At 48.1% G+C, this 16,650-nt stretch overlaps 1 protein-coding gene across 2 annotated transcripts in view; it reads right to left on the bottom strand.

Annotated features, from left to right (window-relative positions):
* The window catches only part of GALNT17 (polypeptide N-acetylgalactosaminyltransferase 17), a 214,300-nt gene that overhangs the window by 13,456 nt on the left and 184,194 nt on the right, over positions 1–16,650 (bottom strand). Inside the window, exon 7 of one of the 2 annotated variants that reach the window (XM_077787478.2) lies at positions 1,647–1,832. The exons of the other annotated variant lie outside the window; for it this stretch is intronic. Coding sequence (XP_077643604.1) covers positions 1,647–1,832 — 186 coding nt within the window. The remainder of the gene's footprint in view (positions 1–1,646; positions 1,833–16,650) is intronic. 2 annotated transcript variants of the gene reach the window in all.

Below are 16,650 nucleotides of genomic sequence, written 5' to 3'. Positions count from 1 at the left end.
GCAGAACTCCCTGAGATCTGTGTCTTTGGAGAGACCTCCCTGCCCAGCCACGGGCTGGGTGGGAGAGGGGAAGCCATGCAGCCTGGAGAAAGACTGAATTTTTAGGAGGATACAATAGTGAGCCAAGAGACCTGCTTCAGCAACTACCAGCACAGGAATGGGGTGAGCAGAGAAAGCTGAGGAGGGTGTGATGATGCCCTGCCAGAGCTCACCCCTAGGTTGGGGGTGGCTCTGTGTGGTGGGAAAGTTTCTTTTTTAACTTGTGCTTTTAAAAAAAGACTTAGTAGTTTTTAGTTGTCTGCTTTCAAGGTAGTTTATTGCATGTTATTTAAAGAGGTTTTTTTTGAGCTGCTGTGATCTGTTCAGCAGCTCAGGTGAAGGCACACATGCACCCTGACATCCTCTCTGACTCTTGTTTTTTCTTGTCCCCTCTTGTTTAGGGTTGGTGCTATCTTTTATATTATATGTTATGTGTTAGATGTTTATAGTTTTTCTTTAATGCTTATTATTTATATTAAATGATGCCTTTTTACTTTAAACTAATTTGTGAGTGCTAATATCATTAAGAATATGGAGGTAAGGAAGAAGAGAGAGGAAGGACAGGGCAGGCCTAATTTTTTTTTATTTTAAAACTTCTGATTCTTATGTATAAGATTTAAAACCCCTCTGTATAGCACTTAAATTTTTTTTCTCTTTATTTTGTGACTACTTTTACTGTAATATTTAAACTTTTGTGACTTTTTGTTTTTCTTGTAAGGTTGGTAAATTGTTCTATGGTTTAAATCTAAAATCACAGCTGTTTTCAGCTGCCTGCCAGGGTTTCAAATGTTTCTGACTTGGGCCTGGAACATCCAAAAATGTCTGAGGGATATTTTGAGTTCTGACAATGCCCTGTCTTCAGGAAGATGAAGATCTCTGTTTTCACCCTCGGCCCCAGGGTGGGAGGAAAATGGGGGCGACTGTGGTCCCAAAAGGAGACACTGGACACTGTTCCTGTTGGTCCTTGGCAAAGCATCCTTAAAGGGGTCTGTCCATGCACGGTGGTGAGAGCACTGTGACATGGAGAGTGTCACCATGGCAGATTCTCTCCGGGCAGTGCCACGTGTGACATGGAAACACAAGAGGTGGCAGCTGTGTTTTCTGGGGGTTTGTGGTGCAAGGGAGACTCCTCTCTCCCCTGATGGACTCAGTATTGCTTATCTGAAGGGTGATGACTTAATTAAAGGTCCAAATTGTGTCTCACTGTAGGAGTTTGGGTGAGGGGAGGAGGAATGTTTTACAGAGTTTTCATTCTAATGAATTTAGTGTGTGTCCTTCATCATAGTCGTAGTTTAATAAAGTTCTTCCTCCTTTATTTCTAAGCTGGGCTCTGCTCTGCTCTGACAGCACTTATTTAGGAAGGTGCACTTTCATGAGGACACTGGCATCAAACCATGACAACAGTCCAACTCTAATTCTTAGAACCACACTAGGAAGGCTGTGGGAGCAGCAGGAACCCCTCCACACCCTGCAGCTTTTGGAGCCTGTCCCTCAGAGCCTGGGGAGCTCTGCTGGGGCTGACACCGGGTGGGGGTTAAGGCTGAGCTTAGGGACGTGAGCTGCTCCTTGAATCAGGCTTCAGAAGTGCCCAGCAGGCCAGGCTGTACCTCCAGGGGCAGGTTCCAGGCGATGTAGACGTGCCACTTGTAGTCGTCCATCCAGACCTCGGCCACGCGCAGCGCGTTGCGCTTGGTGTAGAAGCCGATGTTGTTGTTGTAGGGCTTCTTCTTGCGCTCGATGTGGGCCACCCTGGAGCAGGGCAGCACCTCCATGCTGCCCCCGCACAGCCACACCTGCAGCACAGCGGGAAACACGCCAACCGCTTGGCTTTTAACATGTTCAATAGCAATAAAGTGGCTGTGAAAATAGCGACGCAATTAGAGTATTAAAATTTAGAGTTAGGACACTTACAAGGCAATAAAAAGCAAAGAATTACGGATGTCCGGATGCTCTGGGACACTAAGTCATGAAAAGCATGCCTTCTGAACAAAGGAATAACATTAAAAGCAATAACAAAGGAATAACCTTAGGAGTTCCTTCTATACTTTTTAACAAAAACTAAATATAAGTGTGTGGGTCTCAGATTCAGTCAAAGAGAGAAACGGAGAGTTTCTATCCAGGCAGACACCTCGGAAAGAGTTGGAAAAGAGTGTAAATAATTCTTTATATCTCTTGTTTTTCACATTGTTTATAGTTAAGTTCTGTCACTGTGCATCAAGCACTCTGCACCAATGCTGTGGGTTGTTTTCACTTCAGGACGAATGGAGTTGGTCCTCTGTATAAAGAGTGTTGTATTTTGAATAAATCGGAGTTTTACTCTCACAGCCTTCTGAGTCAGTCTGCTCATTCCCGTCCTGCCTCGACAGTGATGTAAGTGTAACTAGCTGTAAGTATAATGTAAAATCAGCACAATTAATATGCATTAACCTATTGTAAAATCCTATGTATCTAGAAATTAATACAAGTAATAAAAAAAAAGATCAAAGGTTATCAAAAGTACGCATGTCCATCAAAAGGCAGTAAGTCCCGACATGCTTCCACAAGGATATAAATAAACATACCCATAAATAAACATACCCAGCTTCTTCCCCTTAATCCTGGTGGTTCCATAAAGATGGAGAGAAGGTGGAAGAATGTTTGTCTTTCCTGATGAGGAGGCAGTAACTATGGGCCCCATCTCTGTGTGAAGAACTTTTTGATTATCTCATCTCTTGCTTGAGCTAGTAAAATAATGCTGCATCACAGATTTCTATTTCAACATTATGTTGTAACCTAAAACTACATTTAACACACTACTTTAGAGAATTAATACAGCATAACTTTCTAGCATTACACATATAATATTCATTGTAACATTTGCGAAAAGCCAATCATAAAATAAGCATTTTTCACACCAGCCACGGCTCCCTCAGCACGGGTAGGAGCCGTGGGAGTGAGAGAAAGGATTCTGAGCATTCTGTGAGACACACAGGGGGCATTTGTGGGGTTGGAACTGCAGGATCTTTATGGCCCTTCCAACCCAAACCACTCTTGGGTTAACCTGTGCCCAAAGCTTTAGAGGGATCAGGTCTCTTCCTCACCCCGTGAAGGATCCAGTGCTGTGTTCCCCCCCAAAATAAAAAGCATTAGTGGCTGCAAGAGTTCAAACAATTCCAAGATCCCTTCCTGCAGAAGGGATGAGTCAGTCAAACATATGGCAGGGACAGATTTCTCCCACTTGAAAATATTTGTTCATTATTGTTCCTTCATGTGCTGCTTCAAATTCCCTTAAATCACAGTTTACAACTTAAGAACATCTTGTCGGAGCCTCTTTTGATCTCACACACAGGGGATTTGCAGGAGGACATGCCATACCTGGCTTCTTCCCTGCCTGTTGGTCACCAGCAAGAAGTTTTTTCCCTTCCAGACAGGACTCCAGGCCCTGGGCGATCACTCCAAACCCACATTCCAAGCAGGCCTTTAAGCAGGCTGCTCTGCATGATCATTGTGCACAATTATTGTAGCACCCAGAGTTTCTGGGGTCCCTTCCAGGCTCACCACCCTTTCCTCCCACCTCTGGGCCCTAATTTTCGTGGAGCCTGCTCAATTTTCTCTTCCAGCAGCACCAGGAGTCCCCAGCCTGGAGCAGTGCCCGGTGTCACCTCCCAGGGGTGGCTTTGGCCCCTCCAGCCCAGGTGACAGCAGAGAGGTGACAAATCCCATTGTGCTGCTGCCCATTTGACCTTTCAGAACACTTTAAAGACAATTTCATGCCCCAGAGTGGATTCAGAGCTGGTCTCAAACAGGGACCTGCCTGTCCCTCCCCTCGTCCTCCCACCCCAGCCAACTCAAGGTCCACTCAAGGTTTGCCACAGGCCACAGGCAAAGCAAAACAGAGCTGAACCAGGCAACCCCACAGAAAAACAGATCTATATTTTTAAAGGAATATTCCTAAGGCAGAAACTGCCTGTGTTTCTTTGCCTGCTCAATTCTTTAAATTCTCAATATCTTGGTGAAATACAGGAATGAGCTCTGCCCCCAGGTGCTCCCAAGGTTACTGGGCTCAACCAGAATGCTGAACAAATGTTCCAGCCCAAAGTGACCCCCAGCATCTCCTGTTTTTGTACTTTTTGGGATTTGTTAGGTTTTGTCCTGATTTAAAATCAGAATAATTCTTTTGAAACCACTAAAATCATAATTAACATGATTTTCCAGCAGCCTGCCCCGAGTCACTGTTACCCTTCTGAGTTTCAGGTAAATAATTCATGTCAGCTTCCTTACATTTCAGGAATATCTGTACAAGCCACCTGGAAATCCCCACGTTGGAATAACCTGGGTGAGGCAGAGAGCTGGGCACTGAGCAAAGGGCACTGCCTGGGGGCACATCCACAGCCTGGTCCAGAGAGATCAATACAAACTTAATTCAGGAATTATCCAAGGAAAGATCATCCATAGATCTACTTCCTAAACAGAGTCCGAATTTTGAGGATTTTAAATGTATACTATATTTTTATTATATAATATTTATAACTGCTTAGGATTTTTAAAAGTCATAAATTTTTAGAACTTTTGTTTTTATAATGTATTTATAAATATTTCTGCTAGGAACAACAGCACCAAAGAGAGCCGTGACCCAGGAATGGCCAAGTCACACTGGAATCTCTTTCCAAGGAAGTTGTTTGCTCCTGCATGGCCCCACAAGGAATTTCTGCCCCTCCTGCACCCAAAATGCAGGAGAAGATTTGCACAGGGAGCTGCCACCCGAGTGACCCCCCATGGCTGTGGAGCTGTGCCTGCCCCACAAGCTCAGAGTGAGGTCTCAGCCCTTACCACGGCTCAAGGGCAGAATTCCTTCTCCTGCTGCCCACAGGACCTGCCTGGTGTGCCAGCCCTGACTTCACCCCGTGGCACCCAGCCTGGAGGGTCCTTGGAACCTTCTGTGTCCCAGCTGAGCAGCCACTGATCCCAGCAAATCCCTTTAACAGAGCCCCTTCTTGCTAAGGAATCCTACTGGATTTGTTATAGATACACACGATAATATTGGCTTTTCACAAATGTTAAAATGGATTTTGTATGCGTGACGTTCAAGTAACTTTGTTATAAAGATATAGTTTTTATTTCTCTTGTTAATTAAGCTTAGGCATAGTAGTGCAATAGCTGATATCAGTGTGCTTGTGTTAAAATGCTGCTGGAATGGGACAACACCCAATGGACACAGGATGAGGACACCTGGACAGATCTGCCACCCATCAGCACTCACTGACTGAAGGCAGCCAAAACTGAGGTGATGATAAAAAAGGACAAAAACCACAACCAAGGAATGTGCATGCTCTAAAAAAGTGAACCCAAGGAGGAGCCAGGCTAAAGAGTTCTTGGAAAATGTAAAATAGTTTGGGGAAAAGTTTACTGCGCATAAGGGTCTATGAATATGCAACAGGCTGATGGAATTAGGAGGTATTTAAGGAGTATCCCTGAAGATAACAGGGTGCCAAGATGCACCCAGCTGTAATAACCTTTCCTCTGTGGTCCTTGTCTCCTGTTGTCCTTTATTATAACTTTTTACATTTTCACAGGAGAGTGAACTTCTTTATCACAGATTTTTCATGGAATCACAGAATCCTGGAATGGTTTGGGTTGGAAAGGACCTTAAAGCCCACCCAGTGCCACCCCTGTCATGGCAGGGACACCTCCCACTGTCCCAGGCTGCTCCAGCCCTGTCCAGCCTGGCCTTGGGCACTGCCAGGGATCCAGGAGCAGCCACAGCTGCTCTGGGCACCTGTGCCAGGGCTGCCCACCCTCCCAGGGAACAACTCCCAATTCCCAATATCCCATCCATCCCTGCCTCTGGCAGTGGGAGCCATTCCCTGTGTCCTGTCCCTCCATCCCTTGGAAATTGTCCCACTCACACAAAGCCCTGCTCAGAGGCTCAGGGTGCAGTAACTCAGCAGGTTAAATATGATGAGCAAGGCTCCAGTTTTCCCTGTTGTCTGACATTCCCATTCCTACACAACAATTAAATTGCCACTCATTCACCCATGAAATGATACAGAACTAAAAATAAACCCGCTCCCCTCAGAAAATGAGTGTGAGTCAATAACATCTCCATCAATGCACACACAGGAGGAATCAAACCCATGGGAAATGCTGGGATTTATAAATAACAGTTAACACCAAATCCTAGTGAAGGAATCCCGGAGAAGCAAACAGCAAACAAATCCATCACCCAGAGATCTTTGATGTGTATTGTGAAAGCTGCTGGGGCATACACTTACAAGTCTTTTCCAAGGAAAACATGACAGTCCTGAGGATTCAGCACAGAAAACCAGTGACTTGTCTTGGGGAGTGAAGCACAGCTGACACTGCACTGCTGAATCTGCTTCCCTGGAGCTTTGGCACGTGGGAGGAGGCTCAGGGGGACCTTCTTGTTTTCTGCCTGAAAGGAGTTTTGTTTTGGGCTACAAGATGTGGCTGGGTGTGCGTTCTGTCACCATCTGTCAGAGCTGGGACAGTTCTCTGCTGTCCATGGGGCAGTTTTCTTTATCTCTCCCACAGCCAATCCTCCCTCCAGAAGATCTGTTAATAGGCTATTAATTATTAATTATCTTCTGTTCATGGCCACTGAGTGTCCCTGCATGGCCGAGAAAATTCCATCATCCATGGGGAGATGCTCCACCCAGGGGAGGAGCCAAGCATTCCTACCTGGATCCAATCTGACCTGGGAACAGCACAGCAGCCTTTGCCCCCTGCATTCCCAGAGGAGCAGCTTTCTTCCCCCTGCATTCCCAGAGGAGCAGCTTCCTTCCCCCTGCATTCCCAGAGGAGCAGCTTTCTTCCCCCTGCATTCCCAGAGGAGCAGCTTTCTTCCCCCTGCATTCCCAGAGGAGCAGCTTTCTTCCCCCTGCATTCCCAGAGGAGCAGCTTTCTTCCCCCTGCATTCCCAGAGGAGCAGCTTTTTTCCCCCTGCATTCCCAGAGGAGCCCAGGCCCATCTCCCCCAGCCCTGGAGCTCCAGAGGAAAACTCCCCCCTTGTGCAGATCCTGCTCCAGCAGAAGCACAGCTGGCACTGCAGGAGGGCTGAGCCCCCCTGGGATGGGGCTGTGTCACCTCCCTGACACACGGGGGGACAGGGCATGTTCTGACTCTGGCAGTGGTTTGTTTTTGTTTGTACTATTGCATTTGTATTTTAAATTTTCCTCATAAAGAACTGTTATTCCTATTCCCATATCTCTTCCTGAGAGCCCCTTAATTTCAGAATTGTAATAATTCAGAAGGAGGGGGGTTACATTTTCCATTTCAGGGGAGGCTCCTCCTTCCTTAGCACACACCTGTCTGTTCAAACCCAGACAAGTTTAGAGACAGCTGGAGGGGGGTTGGTCTCTTCTCCCAGCCGACAAGTGACAGGACAAGAAGGAAAGGTTTCAGCTTGTGCCAGGGGAGGCTTAGGGGGCACCCTGGGAAAATTCCTTCCCTGAAAAGAATTGGAATTGGCTGCCCAGGGCAGTGGTGCAATCTCAATCCCTGACATCGTTGTGCTTGAAAATGTTCAAAGCCCAGTGGACGTGGCACTTGGGGACAGGCTCAGTGGTGGCCTTGGCAGTGCTGGGGAATGGTTGGACTCAGAGGCCTTCTCCCAATTCCTGTTTCCCTGTGGGAGGCAAACTTTGGTTACCACGAGGTGTCCTTGTGCCAGGCTGTGCTCCAGGGCTGGGATGAGCCATCTTTGGCTCCCAGCAGCCTCTGGCAACAGCGACAGAGCTGCTGTGGGTGTTTGTGACACGGGGGACCTGCCGGGGCCAGCCCAGCTGGGACAGGGCTCAGCACTGATGCCGTGGGGCAGCAGAGCCCCAGGTGGCTCCCACCAGCACCAGCAGCTCCTGTGCCAGCTGCCAGGCCTCAGCTGCAAAGGGAAAATTGCTTTTTTCCAGTGCTCTGGCAGAGCTGGGGGTGCTCATCTGGAGAAGGGAAGGCTCTGCAGAAAGCTTAAAGCTTCTCCCAGAGACTGAAGAGGCTCCTGGAGAGCTGGAGAGGGACTTGGGATGAGGAATGGAGGGACAGGACACAGGGAATGGCTTAAAAATGACAGAGGGCATGGATGGATGGGATATTGGGAAGGAATTCCTGGCTGTGAAGGTGGGGAGGCCCAGACAACAGTGGGGACAGTGACCGTCCTGGGTCCTGGCCATGGTGTCCTGGCTGGAGCATGGTGTGACATCCCTGAGGAGCACTGGCAGCTCCCATGAAACCCTGCCTTTATTTGCTCAGAGCTTGGCCAAATTTTAACTGTTCCGACTGAAATCTATCCTGGAGTAGCTCGAGCTCTGCAGTTAATGCAAAGAGACAACATCTAATGGTGTCAGGACATGTCTGAAAGGGAAACTTTGAATCTCTCAATGCATTGTGACAGAAGGAATTGGGGGAAAACCCTTCCCTAACTTTCATTCCACCCACTGCAGGCTTTTCAGCTAATAACTTTATTTCTAAGGTGATTAGCAACCCTCTGCCTTAATTAGCCATAGATTTCCCATTTAGCAGCTTTGCCTTATCTTTGCTCCCCTCTCTCCTTTGAAAAGTAACTTCCAAAGTTAAGGGGACAACAGAATTACTGGGCAGCAGAAATCATTCAGAATGGACCAGCACAAAGAGCTAAATAATCGAAGCCAGAAACAGCAGAAAAGGCAAAGAAAGAATAATTTCTCCTGTAAAGTTCTGAGAGACTTTACTTCTCCAGACTATTGCTTTTGTGGGAACAAACAACATGCACAGCCACATTGCCAGCATTCCCATCCTTCCTGTTCCCACCTGGGCCGTGCCCATCCCACATCCCCACAGGACACCAGGGAGGAGGTCCCCAAGCCAAGCTCGTGCTGCCAGCAATGGGATGGAGAAGCTGCTCCCCAAAGCTCTGGGCTCCCCTTGTTCCCCTGGCACAAGGCGTGTGGAATGCAGCAGTGGGACGCCCCATCCCAGCCAGCCTGCTCAACCCCAGTTTTGGCAGGTAACACCTCCCACCATCAGCTGGTGGCCCTGATGGGTGACAATCCCATTCCATAACCCTCAAGCCCAGCAGGCTGGCTGGTATTTGGCATTTTTCACGGATATGTTTATACAGAGAGAGGTGTTGGACCCTAAATCAGCACTGGAGTGCCCCTCCAGGCTCTGGGAGTGCCACTGGCTCCTGTCCCACCCCAGCAGAGCTGCAGCAGTGCTGAAGGGGAGCTGAGGGGAACAAGGGGAAGGAAATCAGCTGCCTTTGGGAACTCTGGAACTCTTGATCTCTGCAGTGGATGAGAAAAATCTGGATTTTCACAGATCACATCAGGCCTGGGGGCGTGGGGTTGATCCAAAGCAGGGACTGTGCCACCTCTGAGGCTCAGCAAGGTCACACCCAGCAGGAGCACAAGGACCAAACCCTGTGGCAGGTCCTGGCAGAGGCAGCAGCCCTGGCTGGACCCCCCGAGCATCCTGCTGGAAATCCCTGCACAGCTCCACCCTGAACAACTGAGCAATTGTCCTGGAGACCTGCAGGGAGAACTCAGGGAGACCCCACGTCCTGCCGATGGAACAGGAAAAGGAATTTCACTGCTGCACCTGCAGACTTCTTTCCTCTGTCCTGAGGCCAAAGAAAACCTTTCAGGGAGTGAAACATGGAGAAAAATTAAAACTCTAAAATTCTAATAAAGATTTGAAGGGAACAGTGTGTTTATTTACAGTGCTGTGGACGCATGTGGGGACTCATTGCTTTTCAATGGACATGCACACTCCTGAGAACTTTTGATTTTTTTATTACCTTGACTAATTTCTATATGCATAGAATTTTACAATAGGTTAATGTATATTAATTTTGCTGACTTATTGTTATACTTACATCTAGTTACACTTGTACTTACTTTTTGTCAGAAAGTACAGAAAGAACTCTTGGGTTACTCTGCCCTGTCTGTTTTAAGGTTTGAGGAGTCTTATCTCTTATCTTTTTAGTGTGAAAATTTGCATTTTTCTCTTTAGCTGTGGTAGTTTTGCTAGTGCTGCAGTTACTAGACTAAACAGCATATTTAGCAAGCTCAAAGTAGCACATTTAACTTAAATCTAAATGGATTTTTACCCTGTTAAATTTTCACTCTGTCTCAGGAGGATCAGAAGAAGCCAGATCAGGCCCAGTATCCATGGGCCATCTCCCCAAAATGGGATTTTCAAATAGACCTGCCCATCCAGACTACATCCATTCCAGCAGGGAATGCTGGAGGACAGGGTTAGAACACATATTAAAAACTTAATTATTTTTCTTCTTTGTCTCTCCTTTTCTTGTGTTTTATCCTCATGGATGATACACTTTGGACAGGTTCCTGTCTATCTTGTGCCACACCAATAACAGAAATGCCCAAATTGTTCAGTGTCCCAATGGCCAACCTTTCCTAAATTAATTCCTTTTGTAATGGTAACTAAAAATGCCAAAGGAGAGTGGAATCAGAGGCACTCCACAATCCCTAACCTGCAGCAAAAATGGGCAATAACCAGTTTTCACCCTCAAGCAACACAAAGACTTTAACATCTGACGTATTGAGAGGGCAGAATAAAGCCATATTGCCATCCTTGCAGAACAGGGATTCTCCAGGAGAAGCATTCCCACACACTGCAGTGCAGTTTGCTCACACTGCAGGCTTTTCCAAGGAAAAATCTGTTCTGTGCTTCCCCAACAAATGCAACCCAAGCTGCTCTGACCAGCCATCACTGCTGGCTGCAAAAGGGACTGACCTGACCTCATCACCTGGTAAGATGCATCAGAAGCTTGGTGGGAAGCTGCATGTCAAAGATGGCAATCCCAAAGCCCAGCTTGGGGAGGATCCTCTGCAGTGACAAATGTCCACATCCCCTTGGCTGGGAAAACTGCTGGGAAACTGCAATTTCACTTCCCTGGGCACCTGGAGTGAAACCTCAATTTCTGCAGCTACAGCACCCACAGCTACTGCAGCTTTGTCACTGTAGTGCTGCCAGAAGTTAATTTTCTAAAGAAGAGGAGCAGGGTGTTTTTAAATCCCATCTTGGAGAGAAACTCTCCCAGCTGAACCGCCAGGCTCTGCTGGAGCCCAAATCTGCCTCCTGACCCCCAGCTGGCTGAGGAGGCACATCCCTGCAGAGCACAGAGCTCCAGAGAGGTTTGGAGCTATCCTGGAACAAATCTGGGTCTTCCTAATGAGTTTAGAGCTGAAATTCCTCAGTGCTCTGATGTTATCTGCTCAGCCTTGGCAGCGTGACAAGGACCTGATTATGTTGTAATAGCATAATGCAAAGATTATTACAGACTCATAAAAGACAAGTGCCTCAAAAACAGCATCCACAATACCTGGAGGCCCTGAGAAGGAGCTGAACATGCTGGGCTTTGTGCACTCCTAGCACAGAAATTACCTGCAGGATCTGACCCTGATCTGCTTGGAGGTTGCTCTTTTTTTATTATTTTATTGCCAGTAATGCACCAAAAGCATCTTGATCTCATTTTCCTATTACCATTTCTGTCAGAGCTGTAAAAATAAACCAGCATAAATAGCTCCCAGGATTTTGATCTATTTTTCATGCACAAAAAGCCTTTGGAGGAAACAATCTACAGCTGGTTCTTCAGCCTAACAGATTCCATGTGGGGAGTGGCAGGAGGAGGGGGAAGGTGCCAGGGAGCACAGGAACCATGAGAGGTGGTTCTGGAACAGAATTGTTGATGCACAAAGAGGCAGCTGAGGGATGGAGCAGCTCCTGAGCTGACAGCACCCAGCTCCAAGGAGCTGCTTCCAGCCTCTGTGACTCCAGCACATCCCCTGATCTGTAATCACAGATACTCCACCATTCCTGATGGGAGGTGCTGGGAGGGAGCAAAGCCCCACCATGGATGTTCCTGCATGGATTGGCTGCGACTCTGCCCATCCTGCTGGAAAACTGCTCCAGGAATTTCTCACAAGAGCAGCTCCTGAGTTTAGAGCAGGAAAATGCAGAGGGAGGGACAGAGGCAGGGTCTGGGTGATGTGACTGAGCAGGGACACGCAGGGACACACACAGGGACACACACGAGGTATTTTGCTTCTTGTTTGTGCTCAAAGCCACATTATGATGCTCCCTAAACTTGTCCCACTCCCCTGCCATGGCAGGGACCCCTCCCACTGTCCCAGGCTGCTCCCAGCCCTGTCCAGCCTGGCCTTGGGCACTGCCACTGCCAGCTGCTCTGGGCACCTGTGCCAGGGCCTGCCCACCCTCCCAGGGAACAATTCCCAACTCCCAATATCCCATCCAGCCCTGTCCTCTGGCAGTGGGAGCCATTCCCTGTGTCCTGTCCCTCCATCCCTTGTCTCCAGTCCCTCTCCAACTCTCCTGGATCCCCTTTAGGCCCTGGAAAGCTTCTCCTCTCCAGGTGAACATTCCCAGCTCTCCCAGCCTTTGCTCCCAGCAGAGCTGCTCCATCCTCTGCTCATCCTGGAGCCTCCTCTGGGCTCCTCCAGCAGCTCCAGCTCCTTGCTGTGACAGAGCCTTGGACATTGTGAATCCCATTCAGCCAGGAGGGAATGTCCAGAGCTGATGTCCAGCAGAGTTAGCTAAAACCAAACCTGCTTTTGTGTCTTGCCCAAGCCCCAGGGACACTGCACTGCCACCAGCTGTCCCTGCAGGGATGGCCAGGCAGGGCCAGCAGGATTTGGGAGCCCTCATTAGGGAGGGGCAGCAGGCTGTGCCCATTTCTGCAGGACAGAGCCACAGCCCTGGGCTGTTCCTGGCACTGCCCAGCTGCAGGATGGAAAGGTCCAGCCAAGCTCCAAAGCAGATGGTTGGAGACCAGGAACTCTGCCACGATTCTGCCACTCTCTCCACCATCTCCTTCTTTTCCCTGGCAGAGTTAAAATCCCCTCTCCAGTGGAGCCATCCTGTCCTTGGAAATAGCAAACACTTTGCAAGCAGGAACGTTTAGAGTATGGGAGTTTAAAGCCTGAGAAATCTCTGAAAGTGCCATCAGCAAACTCCCTGATAAGTGACTATCACAGAGCTCCCAAAAAGGATGTTAAAATTCCCCTAAATCCCTGGAAGAGCCTCTCTTGGGTTAATGACTTCCTAACTGCTGCTCCTCCCATCCTGGTGGCACCAGCAGCTCCTTCAGGTGTGGCCAGCTCTTGAAACATCTCCCAGCAGGACAGAGCAGCCTCTGAGTGGGGTTCTGATGGGAAATTTGGGAGCAGCGTTCAGCTGATCTGTCCATGGAACACTCCAAGACCTTGGTGGCCATCTGGTGTCTTTCCTCTCCTGATGTTCCTGGTGAGTGGCCAGGGCCTGTGCTCACCGTGACAAGTCAATTTAACAAAACCCACAGCATTTCCTTGGTGGAGACAAACTCTGGGTGAATGGCCACTGATTCCTGAGCCCCTGAACTTCTCACAGCAGCCAGAAATGCAACCTTTCCACCAGCACAGCCAGGGAACAGCCCAGAGACAGATTTGGAAAGGATGGAAGCAGAAATGTATCAGATTCAAAATTATTTTCTTCCTCTTGTTCTGCACAGAACCGATTAAAACCAGAGCTGAGTCCCATTTTTTTTTTTTTTTAATAATGGTATTAACACTCAGTCTGATCTGCTTCTGAGCCTTGTTTGGATGTGAATTCCTGCCTGCCCTGAGCCCAGCAGCACAACTCCCAGGTCTCTCTCAGGGATGAAAGTTTGACAAAAAAGTTTCAGAGATACGTGCTTGGCAGAAAGCTCTCTGAATGTAGAACCTGAGAATGGAATGGAGATGGAAGCAAGTTTTGATATAGAAGAACAAGAGATGTGTAAATTGACAATTGCTGAGCCAGTCTTGCTGGACAGCTGAGAAAGCAAAGGTTTAGTCCAGTTGGGAGGAGGTTTTATGACTAGAGCAAAGGATATGCTGACCACAAACAAAAGGATGTTTTTCCCAAGCAGAAATAGGTCTTAGGAAAAGCAGAAAGGTACCATGGGCAAACTAACATGCCAATGTGGCAAGGAGAAAAAAGGTCTAAGAATTTTCCACTGCAAAAAACTGAAAAACAACTTTAAGCTTAAACTGTAACATACGAACTTTTAGTGATTGGATAGTAATGATCATAATATGGAAATGATAGCAGTTATGATAGGCTGTAGGCAATATTAAAGGTATTGATTGGTTGTTATGTATTAAGATGCCCAGCAAATAAAATTATATAATGCATTGTGACCAACATTAAAGGGTCTTCAGGCTTGTCTGCAGCTGGAGCTGACAGCTGTAGGTGCAGGCTGTGTCCCACACGACCCTGGCCTGCTGTGACATCTTGGAGACAATAAACTGCAATTCTGAAGAGCCACCTGGAGTCCCACAGCTCTGTCTCAGGCTCTTACTGGCTGTGGTGGATGCAGGTGTTACATCCCCCCCTTTAATGGACCTTGTGTGGGCAGATGGAAACACAAAGGGAACTTGGTCACTTCATCCCCTGCTCGACCTCTGGTGAAGTTATGTCTTTGCATTATTTATTGCAGCTAAAGAATCACAGAGCTCAACAAACAGCCCAGGTTTTCTGGCAGAGCAGCCTCAGGGGCCCTCCCTGAGCAAACCCCACCCCAGCCACGGCCGGAGCCCACCCTGGGTCGGGGGTGGCTCCGTGTGGTGGAAAAGTCTCTCCTCCAACCCGTGCTTCCAAAGAAAGGCTCAGCAGTCTCTGTTGTTGGGTCTCAAGGCAGTTTATTGCAAGTTATCTAAAAGATTTTCTCCTCGGGCTGCTGTGGTTTGCTCACAGCTCAGGCAGAGGCACACACACACCCTGACATCCTCTCTGACTCCCGACTGCTTCTTCTCTCCCTGCCCAGGGCTGCTGCTCTCTTTTATATGGTACATTACGTGTTACATGTTTGCAGCTTTTCCCCAATGCCTATTACCTATATTAAATGGGGATTTTCTATATTTTATACGGTACATTACGTGTTACATGGTTACAGCTTTTCCCCAATTCCTATTACCTATATTAAATGGTGTCTTTCTACTCTAAACCAATCTGTGAGTGCCAACATCACCAAGAACATGGAGGTGAGGAAGGAGAAAGAGGGAGGACAGGGTAGGCCCAAATCCCAAATCCATCTTAAAACCTCTGACCCCCATGTACAAAACCAAAACTCCCCTGTACAGCACTAAAAAATTCTTCCTTCTACTTTGTGACTACTTCTACTATAACGTCTAAAGGTTTGTGTCTTCTTGTTCTTCCTGCAAGGTTGGTAAATCATTCCATGGCTCAAACCCAAAATCACAGCTGTTTCCAGCTGCCTGCCAGGGTCTCAAATGCTTCTGACCTGGATCCGGAACATCAAAAAATGTCTGAGGGACATTTTGAGTTCCGACAGCAGAACACATTTGAAATTGCAGTTGGGGTGGCCCAACCCCGGGGACAAGAGCACCTCCAGCCCCAGCTCCATGAGGAGGTCTGAGGTGACAGCAGAGCCACCCCCTGCACTGCCACAGCCACCTCTGCCACCTCCAGCCCCATTCCCACCCATGTGTCCCCACACAGGGCAGGGAAGGGCTGGCACAGCTGATCCAGTGCTGGGCTTTGGGCTGGAAGGGACTCCAGAGCTCCCTTCCAGCCTGAATTATCCTAAATTCTGAAAAGAGATGCCTGACACGGATGTGTGGAGGTCCCAGCCAGGACACAGCTGGGTCAGGGAGGGAAGGTGTGAAATTCTGTCTTGGTTCTTCCCCTGAGCAGCCTGACAAGTTCTTTCTGTGCTGTTTGACTTTGTCTCCTCCTTTTCCAGCCCCTGGCTGGGGCACAGTCAGCAGCACAGAGCTCTCACAGCACAGGGGTGGTGTCAGCACTCCCACCCAGCTGGGGCCTGCTCAACATCCTGGAATAGCAGGAATTTTTCTTTTAGGGACATTTTACACTTCAATGTCTATTGCAATGTTTTCCAGATATTCTAATATCCATCCACATCCTGTGAATTATCCCAGGTGAGACAATCCCTTCAGAAACTTCTCCAGGTTGGATTACTGTGCATCACTGAAGAACTCTTTTCCCTCTTCCCAAACACTGTGAGGTAACTCGTGGACAGTCACTGCCCCCAGGTACCAGAGTGAACATCTGCTCTGGGATGTTTGCCATGCTCCTTAGGGCACAGAGGAGATGGGATCATCCACTGTGTGATGCTGAGATGGATCAGCAGACAAATTCCTTTTGGTCACAGCAGCAAGGACCTGAACTGTGCCTGAGGTCTCAAAGAACAAAGGTTGGTGACAAGCTGGAGGCTTTTAAAGCTCAACCTCTGCTTTTACTGATCAAAGACTTCCAATAAAGTTCCACCAGAGGAGCTGAATTGGGAGAGCTGAGCAGCACAGGCACACTGCCAAGAGTGGAGGGATAACCCTTAAGGAATCCTGACAGGCAATAAAAGCCCTGTTTTCCTGAGCAGTCAAATCCCTGGGGTGAATTAAACTGTGCTGGATATTGGTGCAAACAGTCATTTCTGCACGAGCTGCATCCCAAGGCTTTGGATCAAAGCAAGGCAAAGCAGCTCTGCAGGAGTCATGGCCTCGGCTCATTGATTTATTTACAAAGTTTAGGACCTGGTATTACTTATTTTGTGTGAAATGTACAGAACAGAGATTGTGGGGAAACCAGACAGGAAAACTT

This window comes from Lonchura striata, chromosome 19 (genome assembly GCF_050655825.1).
Source record: "Lonchura striata isolate lonStrDom1 chromosome 19, ASM5065582v1, whole genome shotgun sequence".
Lineage (NCBI taxonomy): Eukaryota > Metazoa > Chordata > Aves > Passeriformes > Estrildidae > Lonchura > Lonchura striata.
The sequence above is the reverse complement of the archived record's forward strand: the minus strand, read 5'-3'. Positions and strand labels throughout refer to the sequence as shown.